Source organism: Jaculus jaculus, chromosome 3 (assembly GCF_020740685.1).
Source record: "Jaculus jaculus isolate mJacJac1 chromosome 3, mJacJac1.mat.Y.cur, whole genome shotgun sequence".
In the NCBI taxonomy this organism is placed as follows: domain Eukaryota; kingdom Metazoa; phylum Chordata; class Mammalia; order Rodentia; family Dipodidae; genus Jaculus; species Jaculus jaculus.
Window position 1 is genome coordinate 51,570,158 of NC_059104.1, and position 14,631 is coordinate 51,584,788.

The following is a 14,631-nucleotide window of genomic DNA, read 5'->3' on the forward strand; positions in this document are numbered from 1 at the left end:
CATTTAGCCAGGCACCAGCAGGCATTACAACTCTAGGACTCATGACTTCCCCCTTCATTGATTTTTCAGTATCAGGCATGTATTTCCTTTTGTGGAGTGGGCCTTCAGTCCAGTTAGGGAGTGGTTCATTTCCCCCATAACAGACATGCCACTATTGTACCTGTTGGCTCCTTTGGCCTGGCTGGCCAAACTTGAGACTTATAGTGTCCAGTGTTGTTTATCTCCACTGATGATTTCTCTCTCTTCTATGGAGCTGCATGCAGTGTAGCTTTTACCATCTTTTTATCAGCTGGTCTACGTGGAGAAGGTTTTCAGCTCAGCTCCAACAAGATTTCTCAGTGACCTTACAGCCCAAGTATGTGGAGTCTTCAGCAATAGGGTCTTACCACCTATTCCTGTGGGAAATCAAGAACCTTGGCAATGACCTGTAATATTTTAGGGGCATCGGGGACCTCCCTGGCTAAGACTCACTAGAATGCATTCCATCACTGGCACTGAAAATTTTCTAGTAACAATCTATGGCTTCTGGGTGTGCAATTGTCCAAAAAAGTAGGGTTCCATATGACTTACTTATACCCTTTTAGATTTTGATTAACCATCCCCCCAACTTTCCTTGACTCAATAACATTCTTATTTACATAAGAGTTTTGTGAAAACACTAGCAGTTGGGTTTACAAATGGGCAGACAAGATTTTTGTTGATAGTTTGTTTCCTTCTGCGTGGTCCCAGAGGGATGCTCTGTGGCTGGTCTAAGGAAGTCCTTTTGCTACTTTGCTCTTATCCCACCCCTTCCTAGACCCTATGTCTTCCTCTTTCTTACTCTCCTTGCCTTGGAAAAGCATATTGTGCTGCACGTTGACAAAATACCTGAAAAAGGCAAGTTACATGAAGAAATACTTATTTTGACTCACAGTTTTAGAGGTTTCAGCCTCAGGGTTGTATTAAAATAATTTCATGGCAGAGAGGGTGTGTTCGAGCAAATATGTGCATCACATGATGGCCATAAGAGAGAGAGGAAGGAGCAAAGACAAGTTATAGCTTCTCACACTTCAAGGACATTTCATTCAAGTAAGTCCTACTTCCCAAGTTTTTCTCACCACCCAAGTCCATCAGATATTTCACTGGTGGATTGTTCCATGATGAAGTTTGAACCCTCATAATCCAGTCCTTCCCCAAAGCCTTAGAAACCAAGCCTTTACTTAGCACATGGCCTTTAGAGATATCATAGATCCAAACCATGACACATTTTTTCACCTCTGTTTAGGACAGTTGCATGTCTGAGAACATCTATTTTCTATCCTCACTTTATGGGCAACGTAACATGCTTCACAGAAATCGTTTCTGAATTTGGAAAGCATTTTCCACCTGTGTTCTAGAATTCAGAGTTCTGGGGGGAAATCTATTACCATTCTAATGCATTTCCTTTGTATGAACTCTTAGGGTTGATTTGCCTATTTTTATTTGTTATTATTATTGGCTATTAGGAAACTGTTAGATTGTGTTCTTTATATGAAATTTCAGTGTTGTATCTTCGCCAATGAAATTGGGTAAATTTGAGGGCATGGACTTTGTTCTCCTGTCCTTTTCATTCAGGTGGCTCCCAAGCACAACCTCTCCTGATTATGGCCCTTTTAGAGCTCCACAAATCTCTTTGATGAAAGTTGAAGATCTGAGTCTGATCTTTTTCGAGACTTCTCTATGCTCTGGTTCAAAGTGGCAATTAGGTATTTTCTTCAATATTTTCATGCATGTATTTGAGTGAGAGAATGAGAGTGAGAGTGCTAGAGCCTCTTCCACTGGAAATGAACTACATATGTACATACTGCTTTGTGAATCTTGGTTTTATATAGTTACTAGAGAATCAAGCCCAGATCATCGGGCTTTGTAAACAAGTGCCTTTAACTTCTAAGCCATCTCCCCAGCCTGCCCAGTAACCATTTTTTTTGTAATAAGAAGATGTAACTTCCAAAGTGCTACCAGCTTTTTATTTTTTTATCTCAATTTGATGACTTCCACATTTCTCTGGTGAAAAGATGCTTGTTTCTTCTCCACCCTTTATCCTTCACCAAACTCACTACTACTTAAAAATCTTTCCATAAATTTTTTTCTTGCAGCCATAGTACAGAAAGATCTCAAACCAGTTCTTAACAAATCCGTCTTCTGCCTGACTCCAGCCAATGGATACTGCTTTGGAATTGTTTGCTCCCTAACTCACCTTCTTCCCTTGACTCTGCAGTCTTCACAACAGTAGTTACAAATTAGGCATGGTTGTGTGGTATTCTACCACAGTGACTACAGTTTGTCTGAGATATTTTCAGTTTGCAAGTAGATATGAGTGGAATTACACTCTATGATAATAATGGTTATTTTTATGTCCCAAACAATCTTTGCATTTATAATACACTTTTTTTCTTATTACAGACAAACTTAGTATAGATACATCATCTGTTGGTACCATCCTTTCCCTTGTCCCTGCCCCTATTCCACTGGGGGCCTTCCAGTAGGGTTGTAGCTATTATCAATGGAGTTGTGGGTTATACTTTGTGAGAGTAGCAGGCAGTTTTGAGGGGAAGCAATACTTCTGAACATAATGGCCCAACCTGTGGCTCTTACAATCTTTCTGCCCCCTCTTCTGCAAATTTCCCTGAGGTAGGTCATATGTTTTAAGTCTACTTCAGTGATGAACTCTTAGGAGTCTCTGGATCTCTGTTTTGGTAGGTCTTGAGTACCCTCAGTGTCTGTCTCCTTTACCCTTGTGCTGATTATCAGGCTCACCTTGACAGCTATATTCTTGCTCATCTCCCCACTTCCTCTGTAGTTTCAGCTCTGGCTTGGCTAAACAGTGAGGGATAGTTTATCTCCTCGTGTCTCGCTACCATTTGAAAAAGAAAAACAGATTCTGCAAGGGAGAGTAAAGTCAGCATAGTTTAAATGGGAGAGTCTTTGTCTCCATAGGATTCTGATCTGGTTCCTAATTCTAGATATGGGTTCCTTTGCACTAAGTGGATCTCTTAGCCAATCAGAAAGCTATTGGCTACCCAACAAGGCTGTGTGACACTACTGCACTGGTGTGTACATCTTGTCAGGGTATTTGCTTCTGAGTAGCTTAGACCCCTAGTTGCTCAGACCGTTGTTGACCACTTTCCCCCAGTAGCTCATGTGGTGCTTGCCAACACTAGACCAGCTGTCTAGGAACTGGTTCTGTTCTGGATTCTAGCCAGGTCTGTAGGTCTTCTGTGTTAGCGGTATATGATGTCTTCAGCAATAGGGTCTTACCTTTTACTTCAGGTGGGTAGTCAGGTTCTTTGACAGAAACCTGTCTTGTTTTGAGGATCTCATAGGTCTCTTTCGATCAGCAGCTCATTGTGGGTAGCAACTGGTTTCTGGTTCTGGGCGTTACAGGCCAGAGCTAAAAATAATGTAAGGATATGCTTTATCCCACTCTCTCCAGGACCCTTCTTTTCAGGTTTTCCTTGAATACTCCGGTTGAAGGTTCAATCTTTTAGTTTATCCTCGAGGATAAAGATTACTTTGTTTGGTACCAGTTCATTTTGTGTTCAGTATTGTGTTTTCCCCCACCCTCTTCTCCTCCCAAACCCTCTATTCCTATAGCCTGGGCCCAGAGTTGCCTTTCAGGTATGTCAGCAGCTCAACCTGATCCAGGTTAGGAACCTCAGATGAGTGACACCCTGCAGCATTTGTCTTTCTGTGATTGTGTGAGTTCCCTGAGGACAATCCAGTCAAAGTCCTTCCATTTTTCTACAAATTTCATTGTATTCTTTTTTCTTACTGCTGAGTAGAATTCCATTGTGGAAATGTACCAAAACATCATTACCCATTCATCCAATGATAGGTAGTTGGGTTGATTCCAGTTCTTAGCTGTTATGAATTAAGCAGCTATAAACATGGTTGAGCAAATATTTCTGTAGAGAAGCATGGAGCATTTAGAGTAAATGCTTAGTAAAGGGATAACTGGGTCTGTTGGTAGCTCTATATTCATCTTTTTCAGGAATCTCCATATTGATTTCCATAGTAGTTGTACAAGTTTTCATTCCTACCAACAGTGGATGAGCATTCTTCTTTCTCCACATCCTCGCCAACATTTGTTGTCATTTGATTTATTAATGACTGCCATCCTTACTGGAATCTCATGGTTGTTTCAATTTGCATTTCTCTGATGGTTAGGGATGTTGAGCATTTCCTTTAGTGTGTGTCATCCATTTGTATTTTTTCCTCTGGGAACTCCCTTTTCAGTTCTCTTCCCCATTTGTGGTGTGGGTTATTTGATTTGTTTGTTTGTTTGTTTAGTTTTTTGTTGTTTTATGTTTGTTTGTTTGTTTTCAAAGTAGGGTCTCACTGTAGCCCAGGCTAACCTGAAATTCACTATGTAGTCCCAAGGTGGCCTTGAACTCACAGCAATACTGATCCTCTCACTTACCTCTGCCTCCAGAATGCTGGGATTAAAGGCATGTGCCACCATCCCCTATTGTTTAGGTTTTTTTGAGTTCTTTATAGATTCTAGATATTAGACAGAGGTATAGATGGTGAAAATTTTCTCTCATTCTGTGGGTAATTGATTGGCTGTGCTTATAGTATTATTGTCTGTGTAAAAGCTGTTTTAAAAAATATATTTTATTTATTTATTTGAGAGAGAGAGAGAATGGGCATGCCAGGGCCTCCAGCCACTGCAAACGAACTCCAGAAACATGCGCCCCTTTGTGCAACTGGCTTCTGTGGGTCCTGGAGAGTCGGACCAGGATCCTTTGGCTTTGCAGGCAAATGCCTCAACTGCCAATCCATCTCTCCAGTCCCCGTACAAAAGCTTTTTGTTAGCTTCATGAGATCATATTTCTTGAGTGATTGTTTAATTTTCTGGGCTACTGTTTTTTTGTTCAGGAAGTCTTACCCCATTCCTATATCATGAAGAGTTCCTCCTATTTTTTCTTTCAGTAGGAGAAGACTTATATTAAGGTTTTAATCCACTTAGACTTGAGATGAGTGGGTCTGGTTTAATTTTTCTTCATATGGTCATCCAATTTGTCCAACACCATTTGTTGCAGATGTTGTCTTTTCTCTCGTCTATATTACTGGCACCTTTCTCAAGGATCAAGTAGCTGTAGTTGCTTGCCCTAAGGTCTGGGTCTTCAGTTCTTTTCCATTGGTCTATATTTCTGTTTTGATGCCAGTACCATGCTCTTTTGGTTACTATGACTTTGTAATATAGCTTTAGAGCATGAATGGCGATACCTCCAGAGGTATTTCTTTTGCTGAAGATGTGTTTGGATACCTGAGGCCTGCTGCCATTCCATATGAATTTTGACATCATTTTTTCCTACCTCTTTGAAGAATTATGCTGGAATTTTTATTGGTATTGCATTGACTCTGTATATTGCTTTTGGTAGAATTGCCATTTTCACAACTTTACTTCTACCTGTCCAGGAGTGTGGCAGTTTTTTCCATCTTCTTGAGTCCTCCTCACTTTTTTTCTTAAGTGTTTTTTTGTTTTCATTATATAGGTCTTTCACATCCTTGGTTAGTGTTAGCACAGGTATTTAATTTTTTTGTTGTTCCTATTGAAAATGGGACAGACTCACTGATTTTTTTTCTGTATACTTTTCCTTTGCATATAGAAAGGCTACTAGTTTTATGTGTAGATTTTTGTATACTGCCACTTTACTGAAGGAATTGATCACCTTTAGAAGTTGTGAGATGGAAACTTTCAGGTCATTTATGTACAAGATCATGTCATGTGCAAATAGGGTTAACTTTACTTCTTTCTTTACAATTAGCAACCCTTTTATCTCTTTTTCCTCAATTATTGCTAGGGATAGGACTTGTAGTACTACGTTGAAGAGCAGTGGTAAGAGTGGGCACCCCTGTCTTGTTCCTGATCTTAATGGGAACACCTTGATTCTTTTTCCATTAAATATTATTTGGGCTTTAGGCACATTATATATAGCGTTTATTATGCTGAGATATAAGAGATATAAACTATCCATGTCTATTCTCTCCATTGTTTTGATCATGAAGCGATGTATGTTGTCAAAGGCATTCTCTGCATCTATTGCAGTGATCACGTTGTTCTTGTGATTAAGTTTACTTATGTGGTATATTTCATTGACCAATTTCACTATGTTGAACCACTCCTGTGCCCCTGGGATGAATTCTGCTTGAACAAGGTAGAAAATGCTTTTGATGGGTTATTGGATTTGGTTTGCGAGGATTTGGTTCAGTTCTTTGCATCTCAGTTCATCAGGGATATAGGCCTATAGTTTTCTTATTTTATCTTTGTCAGGTTTTCTTATTAGGGTTTGACTAACATCATAAAAGGAGTTGGGGAGCATTCCCTGTTCTCTCATCACGTGAAACAGTTTGAGAAACATTGGTTTCAGTTCTTCAGTGAAAGTTTGATATTTCCATTTGCTTGAAGTACCATTTTCTGTCCTTTTACCCTGATGAGGTGTCTGTGTTTAGCGCTGAGGTGGGTTTCTTGAAAGCAGCAAATTGAAGGGTCCATTTTTCTGTTCCACCTTGTCAACTTGCATCTCTTGTAGGGTGAATTAATACCATTAATATTTAAGGTTATAGTTGTGAGGTTTGATTTAATCCCTGACATGTTTGGATGCTCTATGCAGTTTGGTGTTTTCTTAGACTCTGTTCTTGAGGGTGTCTAGAGAGCCTTTTACTAGTTCAATTTGGTTTGTATTTTCTGTAGCTTTTTCCTGTGTAGTATGCATCCCTTTGTCGAGCTCCAGTTTTAGGTCATGTTTTGATTTTCTTAATGCTTCTTGGAATTCATTCCTGTATTTACTTAAGTTTTCATTAAGCTTATCCTGGTGATTATTGAGGCCTTCAGGTAATTTAACTCTCTTTTGAGGTCTGGAGGTCTTCTGAGACCTATTCAAACTCAAGACCCACAGATCTTGCCTACACTACCTGGAGCTAAAGCATAGTTAGAAGGACACCATTGTGACCAGAAGTCTACTTCCCAATCTTGTGGTAGAAAGGTATAAATATGAAATGAAATAAATATGAAATATAATTCATCTTTTGTTTTTCTACTTACTTTTTGCCTTTGTATTTGCTATCCCTTCTTGTAAGAATACTCCTTCCTCCTTAGTCCCCATCAAGGCTGACTCCTGCTTATTCTTCAGGCCATCATTCTCTAGAATGTTTTCTATCTTCAGCAACTCACGCATATCCCCCTCACTTCTGTGGCTCTCCTGCTTCTGAAAACAGATTTCTTGTTAACCCTTGGCACCTAGACATTTCAGTGAATGGTGATGTCCTGGCACACAATGCCATGTGTCTGGTAAACTTATGCTGGGTGAAGGCTCTGAAGGTATTTTAATGTGTATACCCTTTTTATGTGTTGCCATCTTACCGGTCAGTTTTATTTTGATAGAGTTGATTAGCCCAAAAGTCTATGTGTACTTAGCCAATGACGTACACAAATACAGTGTTTGAGATAACATGTAGTATACTGTATTAACATTGATTCCATGTGGAGAATCACAGGCAGTTGCTTTTGAGTGAAGAATGGATTGTGATGTTTCTAAGAGATAAAATTGGGTAAACCACTGGTAACACTGTAGGTGTAAGTGAACATATTGGGATTTACTCCACAGGGACTAAAATATTGAAGATGTTTAACTTCAGGAATTAGAGATGTTAATTCTTGTTCGTTTTTGTTTTTTGTTTTTCAGAGTAGGGTCTCACTCTAGCTCAGGCTGACCTAGAATTCACTATGGAGTCTCAGGGTGGCCTTGAACTCATGGCGATCCTCCTACCTCTGTCTCCCAAGTGCTGCGATTAAAGGCATGCACCACCACGCCCAGCTGAGATGTTAATTCTTTTTCCTAACTTATTATAAAGTTTGGGTGAATTAGAATTAAAAACTGGAAGCAACATCACATATTTACCATGTATTGATCAAATATGTTTTGTGGAATACTTGATATTGCTGGGTATTAAAGATAAAGAAATCCAATGATCACTGTCCTCCATGGCCTTCTAGCCCCAGGATACAGTCAAGTAAACATATAATCCGGGGGGTGGGGACTTTATTACCACATGCATTGCAAGGCAAGGGCATAGAAGGGTTATGGTTAGAGCACACGGGTTAGGGAATGAGTCTCAATTCTGTGTCTCATAGGAAAGGTAGGAATGAGCTTGATGAAGAAGTGGGAAAGATGTTCTGTTTAGAGGACAGTGTGCATAGCCATGAAAGAGAGAATACAAAATTGTGTATAACTGGCTTCATGGCCTAGACATATCAGGATCTACTTCCTAGGAACAGAAGGAGTATCCTGCCTGGCCATGAAGCAGTTATCCCTCTCTGATAACACTGGTGCAGGATAATTATCAACATCAAGCCATACTTATATTGCCATTAGCCCAGTAATGCCATTTATAACTTTTTTATAATCCAGGTGACAAACAAAGGCTGTTACAGTTTATGTTTCCTCATTTTCCTTTAATCTATAACAGTTTTCACTCATTTATATTTTTCTCTACCTCTCTTCCCTTTTGTAAAAAAAAAAAAATACATAGCATAAGAAGTTAATCTTTTATGTTCTTTTGCTAGTCAACTACTTTAAATATTTATTTAGCATTACCTGGATTCTGTCCTAGGAAAAATGTAGCTAAGTTTGAATGTAATTTTTTAAGGACAGATAAGTAGTTTCTCATTAGTCTGAAAAAATGTAGCATATTTTAAAGTAGCCATCAAACCACTTTAGAATTAAATTTAAATAAATGAACAACCTCCAGATACTGTTTCTCACCCACTATTTTTTCATAAAACCTACAAGGTTTTATACTCTTCTAAAAATATGCAACAGAAGCAGATGGAAAAGCAGCTGATGCATATTTATATTTTTATCTGTGTGTATCAACAGTAGATTGTGTGTTCTTTGTATTCGATTCCATTCACGTTTCAACAGTCCTCTGTAGAGGAACTGTCTCAAAAGGATAGAAAGTTCTTATGAAATAGTCTTCTGCCATTTTAGATGTATGTACTATCATACCAGGAATATAGTTTTATGGAAAATGCCTTCAAATAATGTCATTTGAGGGATAAAAAGTTCTCTTTTTTTTCTTTGGATTTGTGTTGGGCAAATAGCTTTTCTTTCTTTCTTTCTTTCTTTCTTTCTTTCTTTCTTTCTTTCTTTCTTTCTTTTTTTTCTTAGCTTGAATGATATTGAACATTGATACCTGTGGATATTCTAAAGATACTTGGGGTTTGTAGAATAATTCACTCTAGACCTATATCCTTTGTTAATTATATACAGAATATCAAATTAAACTAATAGTAAATAGTGCAACCTTTTAGAATTTGAAAGCCTTATTTATTATTTATAGAGGATACCTTTGCATACATTCTATAAAACTTTGCAGTGGTTACGTTCTGTCACCTTAAGTCAGAGGACAGTTTTCCAACTATGGAAAAAAAATTACTGGGATCATATTCACAAAAATTAGCCTGGAAGTCTTAATTTCATACATTATGTTTAGCCAGTCAGATTTTTAATAACAATAGAACAGCTGTACTCCACCTGGTTGATTTTAGAAATGTCTGATGCCTAAAAACCTAACTCATTTCTAAAGGGAAAATATGATTTATGATAACCTAAGACACAGGTATGAGTAGAACCACATTCCATTTAAAGTTATTGCGCCATTGGTCTATGAAAGCCATGCTGCGAAGGGAATCAATGGAAGCCAGTCACTGAAAATGGACAGTAACACAAGCACTAATGAGACACATTTCATTAAAAGATGGTTGATTTATGAAGGAGTTGGAGTCCTTTTTTATTTCAAAATTGCTGCCTTAGTCCTGGCATCTCTTTCTTCCTACTATCACCATCGCTAGTTTGCCTGCGTGCTTTGACATTGCTATGGTAACCCTGAGGGCTGATGGAATTCCCTGCATCTCTTTTCACAGAGGGTGATGAGACAGGAGTGATGGATAGTCTGCTGGAGGCCTTGCAGTCAGGGGCTGCCTTCCGCGACAGAAGAAAAAGGACACCGAAGCCGAAAGGTGAATTCCATACTTGTTTCATGTTACTTTCTAGGGAACTCTAATAGAGAAGAACACTTTTTTTCCTCTTAATTCTTTTAAGTCATGTGTCAAGAATGCAGTACTGTGGACAGCAACTGTTCATAAGTTTCCTAAATTGCTTAATCCCTTACAAAGACAAATGTCAGAGAAAGATGCATTCCAGTTGGTTGATGTCAGTAACACATTAACAAATCAATGCACTGAACCTAGAAAATCCTGATTAGTGTGACAAGTCTCATCTAAAGAACCATATGCACCTTGTCCCAGTGGAGTTTACAGCAATATAATTAAATGGAAAGAAGAAGTCATAACATTACTGCTTCAAGTGTTTCAGGGTATTGAAGCGTCACTTTGCTTCCAGAAATACATAACCTTAGGACCAAGTATGTAATGCTTTTATCCTTCTTGAGATTAAGAAACCTCTATTCTAATTTGTTTTTTGTTTGTTTGTTTGTTTGTTTGTTTGTATATTTTCTTCACAGATATTCGTCAGAGTCTCAGTCCAATGTCTCAGAGGCCTGTTCTCAAAGTTTGTAACCATGGTAATAAACCACATTCATAAATTGCACATTCTTCTTATCTACTTTTATCCTGTTGTTCTATGATTTTTCTAGGCTGCGGAAAAGTTCTCAAGTTTCTATATAACTAAAAAAGCAAAAATGTATAGATGTGTGTCTTTACTATGAGATTGTGTGTTCATGTTTGCCATCCTTACTCTTGCCTGAGGTTGTTTCTTAGGTTCTTTTTAGTTCCCAAGTGAATGTTTTTTCACTGTTATTTGACGTTGCCTTCACACATTTCTGATCAGGGTTGTCAAGTGCACCATTTCCAAACAGTGTGATTGCAATAGTGGACTTAATATACATCACAATATAAATTGAAGTATTAAATCCCTGCCTGTTTACTCTGTTGCTTGCCAGTGCAATTACAAGCATTTCAGTTTGCATCTTAGCCAACTCATAAATACTGATAAACTTTCGCATGATTTTACTGTGGAAGGATATTCTATGTTTGATAAGAGATATGAACTAATGTCATCTCTGTTTGTCTGTGACTGAACCCTTTCTGAAATCTCTTACTAAACCGTCTGCCAACCACGTGTACCCTGTCATGGGCTCAGAGACCATGCAGTGTTGATTTGTTTTGTTAGCTTTTGATCCCCTTTCTATCCCCATTCTACTTTCTGGGGTTCCGCTTACCTTCCACAGTCGTAGCCACATTTATCCTGTGATTACTCTTAATTAAGAATGAGTGGGCATCAAAGTTTGCCACATTTGTAAATGGAAATGTCTTGACAGATTTCATTTGTGGGTTTGGGGATGCTAAAGAGAGAATTACTAACATGTGATTGAGATGTATGCCACATTACTGAGTAACCTAAAATGACTAATGAAGAAAGAAAACACAGAAATGTAATAATTTCACAGTAGCTGTGTTTGTCCCAGCTGACTCAGGGACACAGTTTATGTAATACAAGTTTAAGAAATGAGAGGAAAGTTAAAAATCTATTGCAATATTTTAATTAGATCTTTTTCCTTCCTTCTGTACATCTTTATATATGTTTTGGATTTTCCTAGTAATACGAAAGAAAGAATTGAAATATGTCGAGAAAATTCACTGTTTATAAATAGTAATTCCAAATTTAAAATTTTAAACCATTATAGTTACTAAATGATGGCAAAATCCAAAGAGCATAGTGATATCCTGTACTTTACAGATGATTTTCTTTAGTAGACAAGTAAATGATAAATCCACAGTGTCTGAAAACATCTCATGAGAACAGAGCTAGTGACATATCTGTGACAATAATACAGTACTCTAATTGCTACTACAATTTTTATTACATATCACACCAAATTTTTTCCATTTTTTTATATTTTATTATTGACAACTTCTATAATTGTAAACAATATCCCATGGTATCCTTTCCCTCCCCACTTTCTCCTTTGAAACTCTACACTCCATCATATTCCCTTCCCCTCTCAATCAGTCTCTCTTATTTTGATGTCATGATCTTTTCCTCTTATTATGATGATCTTGTATAGGTAGTGTCGGGTACTGTGAGGTCTTGGATATATAGGCCATTTTGTGTCTAGAGGAGCACATTGTAAGGAGTCCCACCCTTCCTTTGACTCTACATTCTTTCCACCACCTCATTCAAGACCAGTATGTTGAAGGATTTCTCCTACTTTTTCCTCTAGCAGTTTCAGAGTTCCAGGTCTGATATTAAGGTCTTTGACACATTTGGATTTAATTCTTATGCATGAAGAGAGATAAGGATCTATTTTCATCCTTCTACAAATACATATGCTGTTTTCCCAGCACCATTTGCTGAAGAGGCTGTCTTTTCTCCAACAAGTATTTTTGGTATTTTTGTTTCATATCAGGTGGCTAAAAATTCCCAGACTTACATCTGGGTCTTCTGTTCTGTTCCATTGATCTATATGTCTGTTTTTCTGCCAATACCATGCTGTTTTTGTTACTATGGCTCTGTAATATAGATTAAAATCAGGTATGGTGGTACCACCAGCCTTATTTGTGTTGCTCAGTATTGTGTTAGATATTCGAGATATTTTTTATGCTTTCAAATGAATTTTGGGATTGTTTTTTCTATTTTTGTGAAGAATATCATTGGAATTTTGATGGGGATTGCATTAAATGTGTAGATTGCTTTTGGTAAGATTGCCATTTTCACAATATTGTTTCTTCTAATCCAAGAACATGGATGCCTTTCCATTACCTAGTGTCTTCTGCAATTTCTTGCTTGAGTGTTTGAAAGTTTTCATTTTAGAGATCCTTCATGTCCTTGGTTAGTTTTATTCTAAGGTACTTTAATTATTTATTTATTGATGCTATTGTGAATGGGAGTGATTCTCTGATTTCATCCTCTGTGTTTTTGTTGTTAACATATAGGAAGGCTGCTGATTTCTCTGTGTTTATTTTGTGTCCTGCTTCATGGCTAAAGGTGTTTATCAGCTCTAACAGTTTGCTGGTAGAGTCTATAGGGTCCTTTAATGTATAGAGTCATGTCATATGAAAATATTGATTCCTTGATCTTTTCCTTTCCAATTTGTATCACTTTTATGTGTGCCTCTTGGCTTATTGCTGTGGCTAAGACTTCCAGTACTATATTAAATAAAAGTGGGGTGGGGACAGTGGACACCCTGACACGGAAGGTGCAATTAGCACTTCTGATTTAGCCTGTATACCAGGCCTATTTGGAGGGTACTGACCTGTTGTAATCCTAGTTACCTTTTGGGATGGTTTTGGTCTCAGTTATGCTACACTCCTGCTTGGGTCCCTCTTTGTTGTGTTGTGGTCTCAGGTGGCCTATCTGGTCACCTGTGCTGGATGCTGTGTTGGTGAGCTCCCTTCTCCAGATCTCTCTGGTGCTTGCTAGTGCTGGTGCTGTGGTGGTGGAGGGGAGGCTGTGGATGGTGGCTGAAGTTCTCCCATTGGTCCTTGCAATCCTCTTCCTCACCAGCCACTCCGTTGTTCCCTGCCATCTTCCCTTCACGTTTCTTGAGTTTGCGAGTAGGCTGGTGTGAGTGGAGAATCCCCTCACCTGGTTCTTCCTATGGCTCTGGCCGAGCCTTGCAGCTGTGGCCATACGGACCTGGTTCCACCACTTCTGGAGCCATTTCTGTCTGCTTCTGTGGTCTCTAGACGCTTTGCACCTACCTCTCTTCTGCAGTTGATAATTTCTTATACACCTCACTTTTTAGTAGAAGAGTGTATTTTGCTGGTGTTTTTTGTTGTTGTTGTTGTTGTTTTGCTTGTTTGGCTTTTTCTCCCCTAAGCTGCTTTGGTGTAGTTTCTAGACTGCCACCTTAACTGGAAGTCAAAAATTTTTTGATTAGTAAATAAACAACACAGTCCCATTGTAAATGAAAAAATTATGAAAAAAAAATAGCTACACACAATGATTATAATACAACGATAACAACATCCAAAATTTAATTTGAAATAAATATTTTTAGGCAGTATGCAGAAACTTTGTACACCAGCTTGAGGAACCCAGTTTCTCTGTGACTGTAACGTTAGTAAAAATGTTTGGGATATAATGGCTCAGTTATAAACACTTATAAATTGTGGTATCTCTGCTCATTATGTGAAAGCTGCTGAGCATTGAATTCTTACAAAACTAATATGTATTATCTTAAATGTTAAGGCTGTTCTGATAATTAGGCTAGTAGATTACCAAAAAGCCAAAGGAGATACTTCACAAATATCAAGTTCTGTTTTCTAACATAAATGAAATGAATTCAAGCATCTTTTAATTTTTTTATATTGATATTTATTGTCTTCCCCTTTTACCTTTCTGACCAACTAGAAATAAATCCAAATGGTCCAACTTATCTAAGAATGATGTTTTTAAAGACAAGAGTTATTAGGCTGGTGGGTTAGTTACTTTCTCATTGTTGTGAACAAATACCTAGCCAGAAGCAACTTAAGGATGAAGGGGTTTATTTTGGCTTATAGCTCCAGAGGCATACATTCAATTCTTGTGGGCATGGCATGGCAGCAGGCACAGTCGGCTGAGCTCCTCACATTGTAGGCACAGTCAG

General features: G+C 38.1%; 1 protein-coding gene across 4 annotated transcripts in view; it reads left to right on the plus strand.

Moving 5' to 3' along the window:
* Window positions 1–14,631, plus strand: part of Diaph3 (diaphanous related formin 3) — a 530,142-nt gene that overhangs the window by 404,278 nt on the left and 111,233 nt on the right. For all 4 annotated transcript variants that reach the window (XM_045145419.1, XM_004651009.2, XM_045145418.1 and 1 more), the window contains 2 exons: window positions 9,947–10,042; window positions 10,546–10,605. In XM_045145419.1, the coding sequence (XP_045001354.1) occupies window positions 9,947–10,042; window positions 10,546–10,605 (156 nt within the window). The remainder of the gene's footprint in view (window positions 1–9,946; window positions 10,043–10,545; window positions 10,606–14,631) is intronic.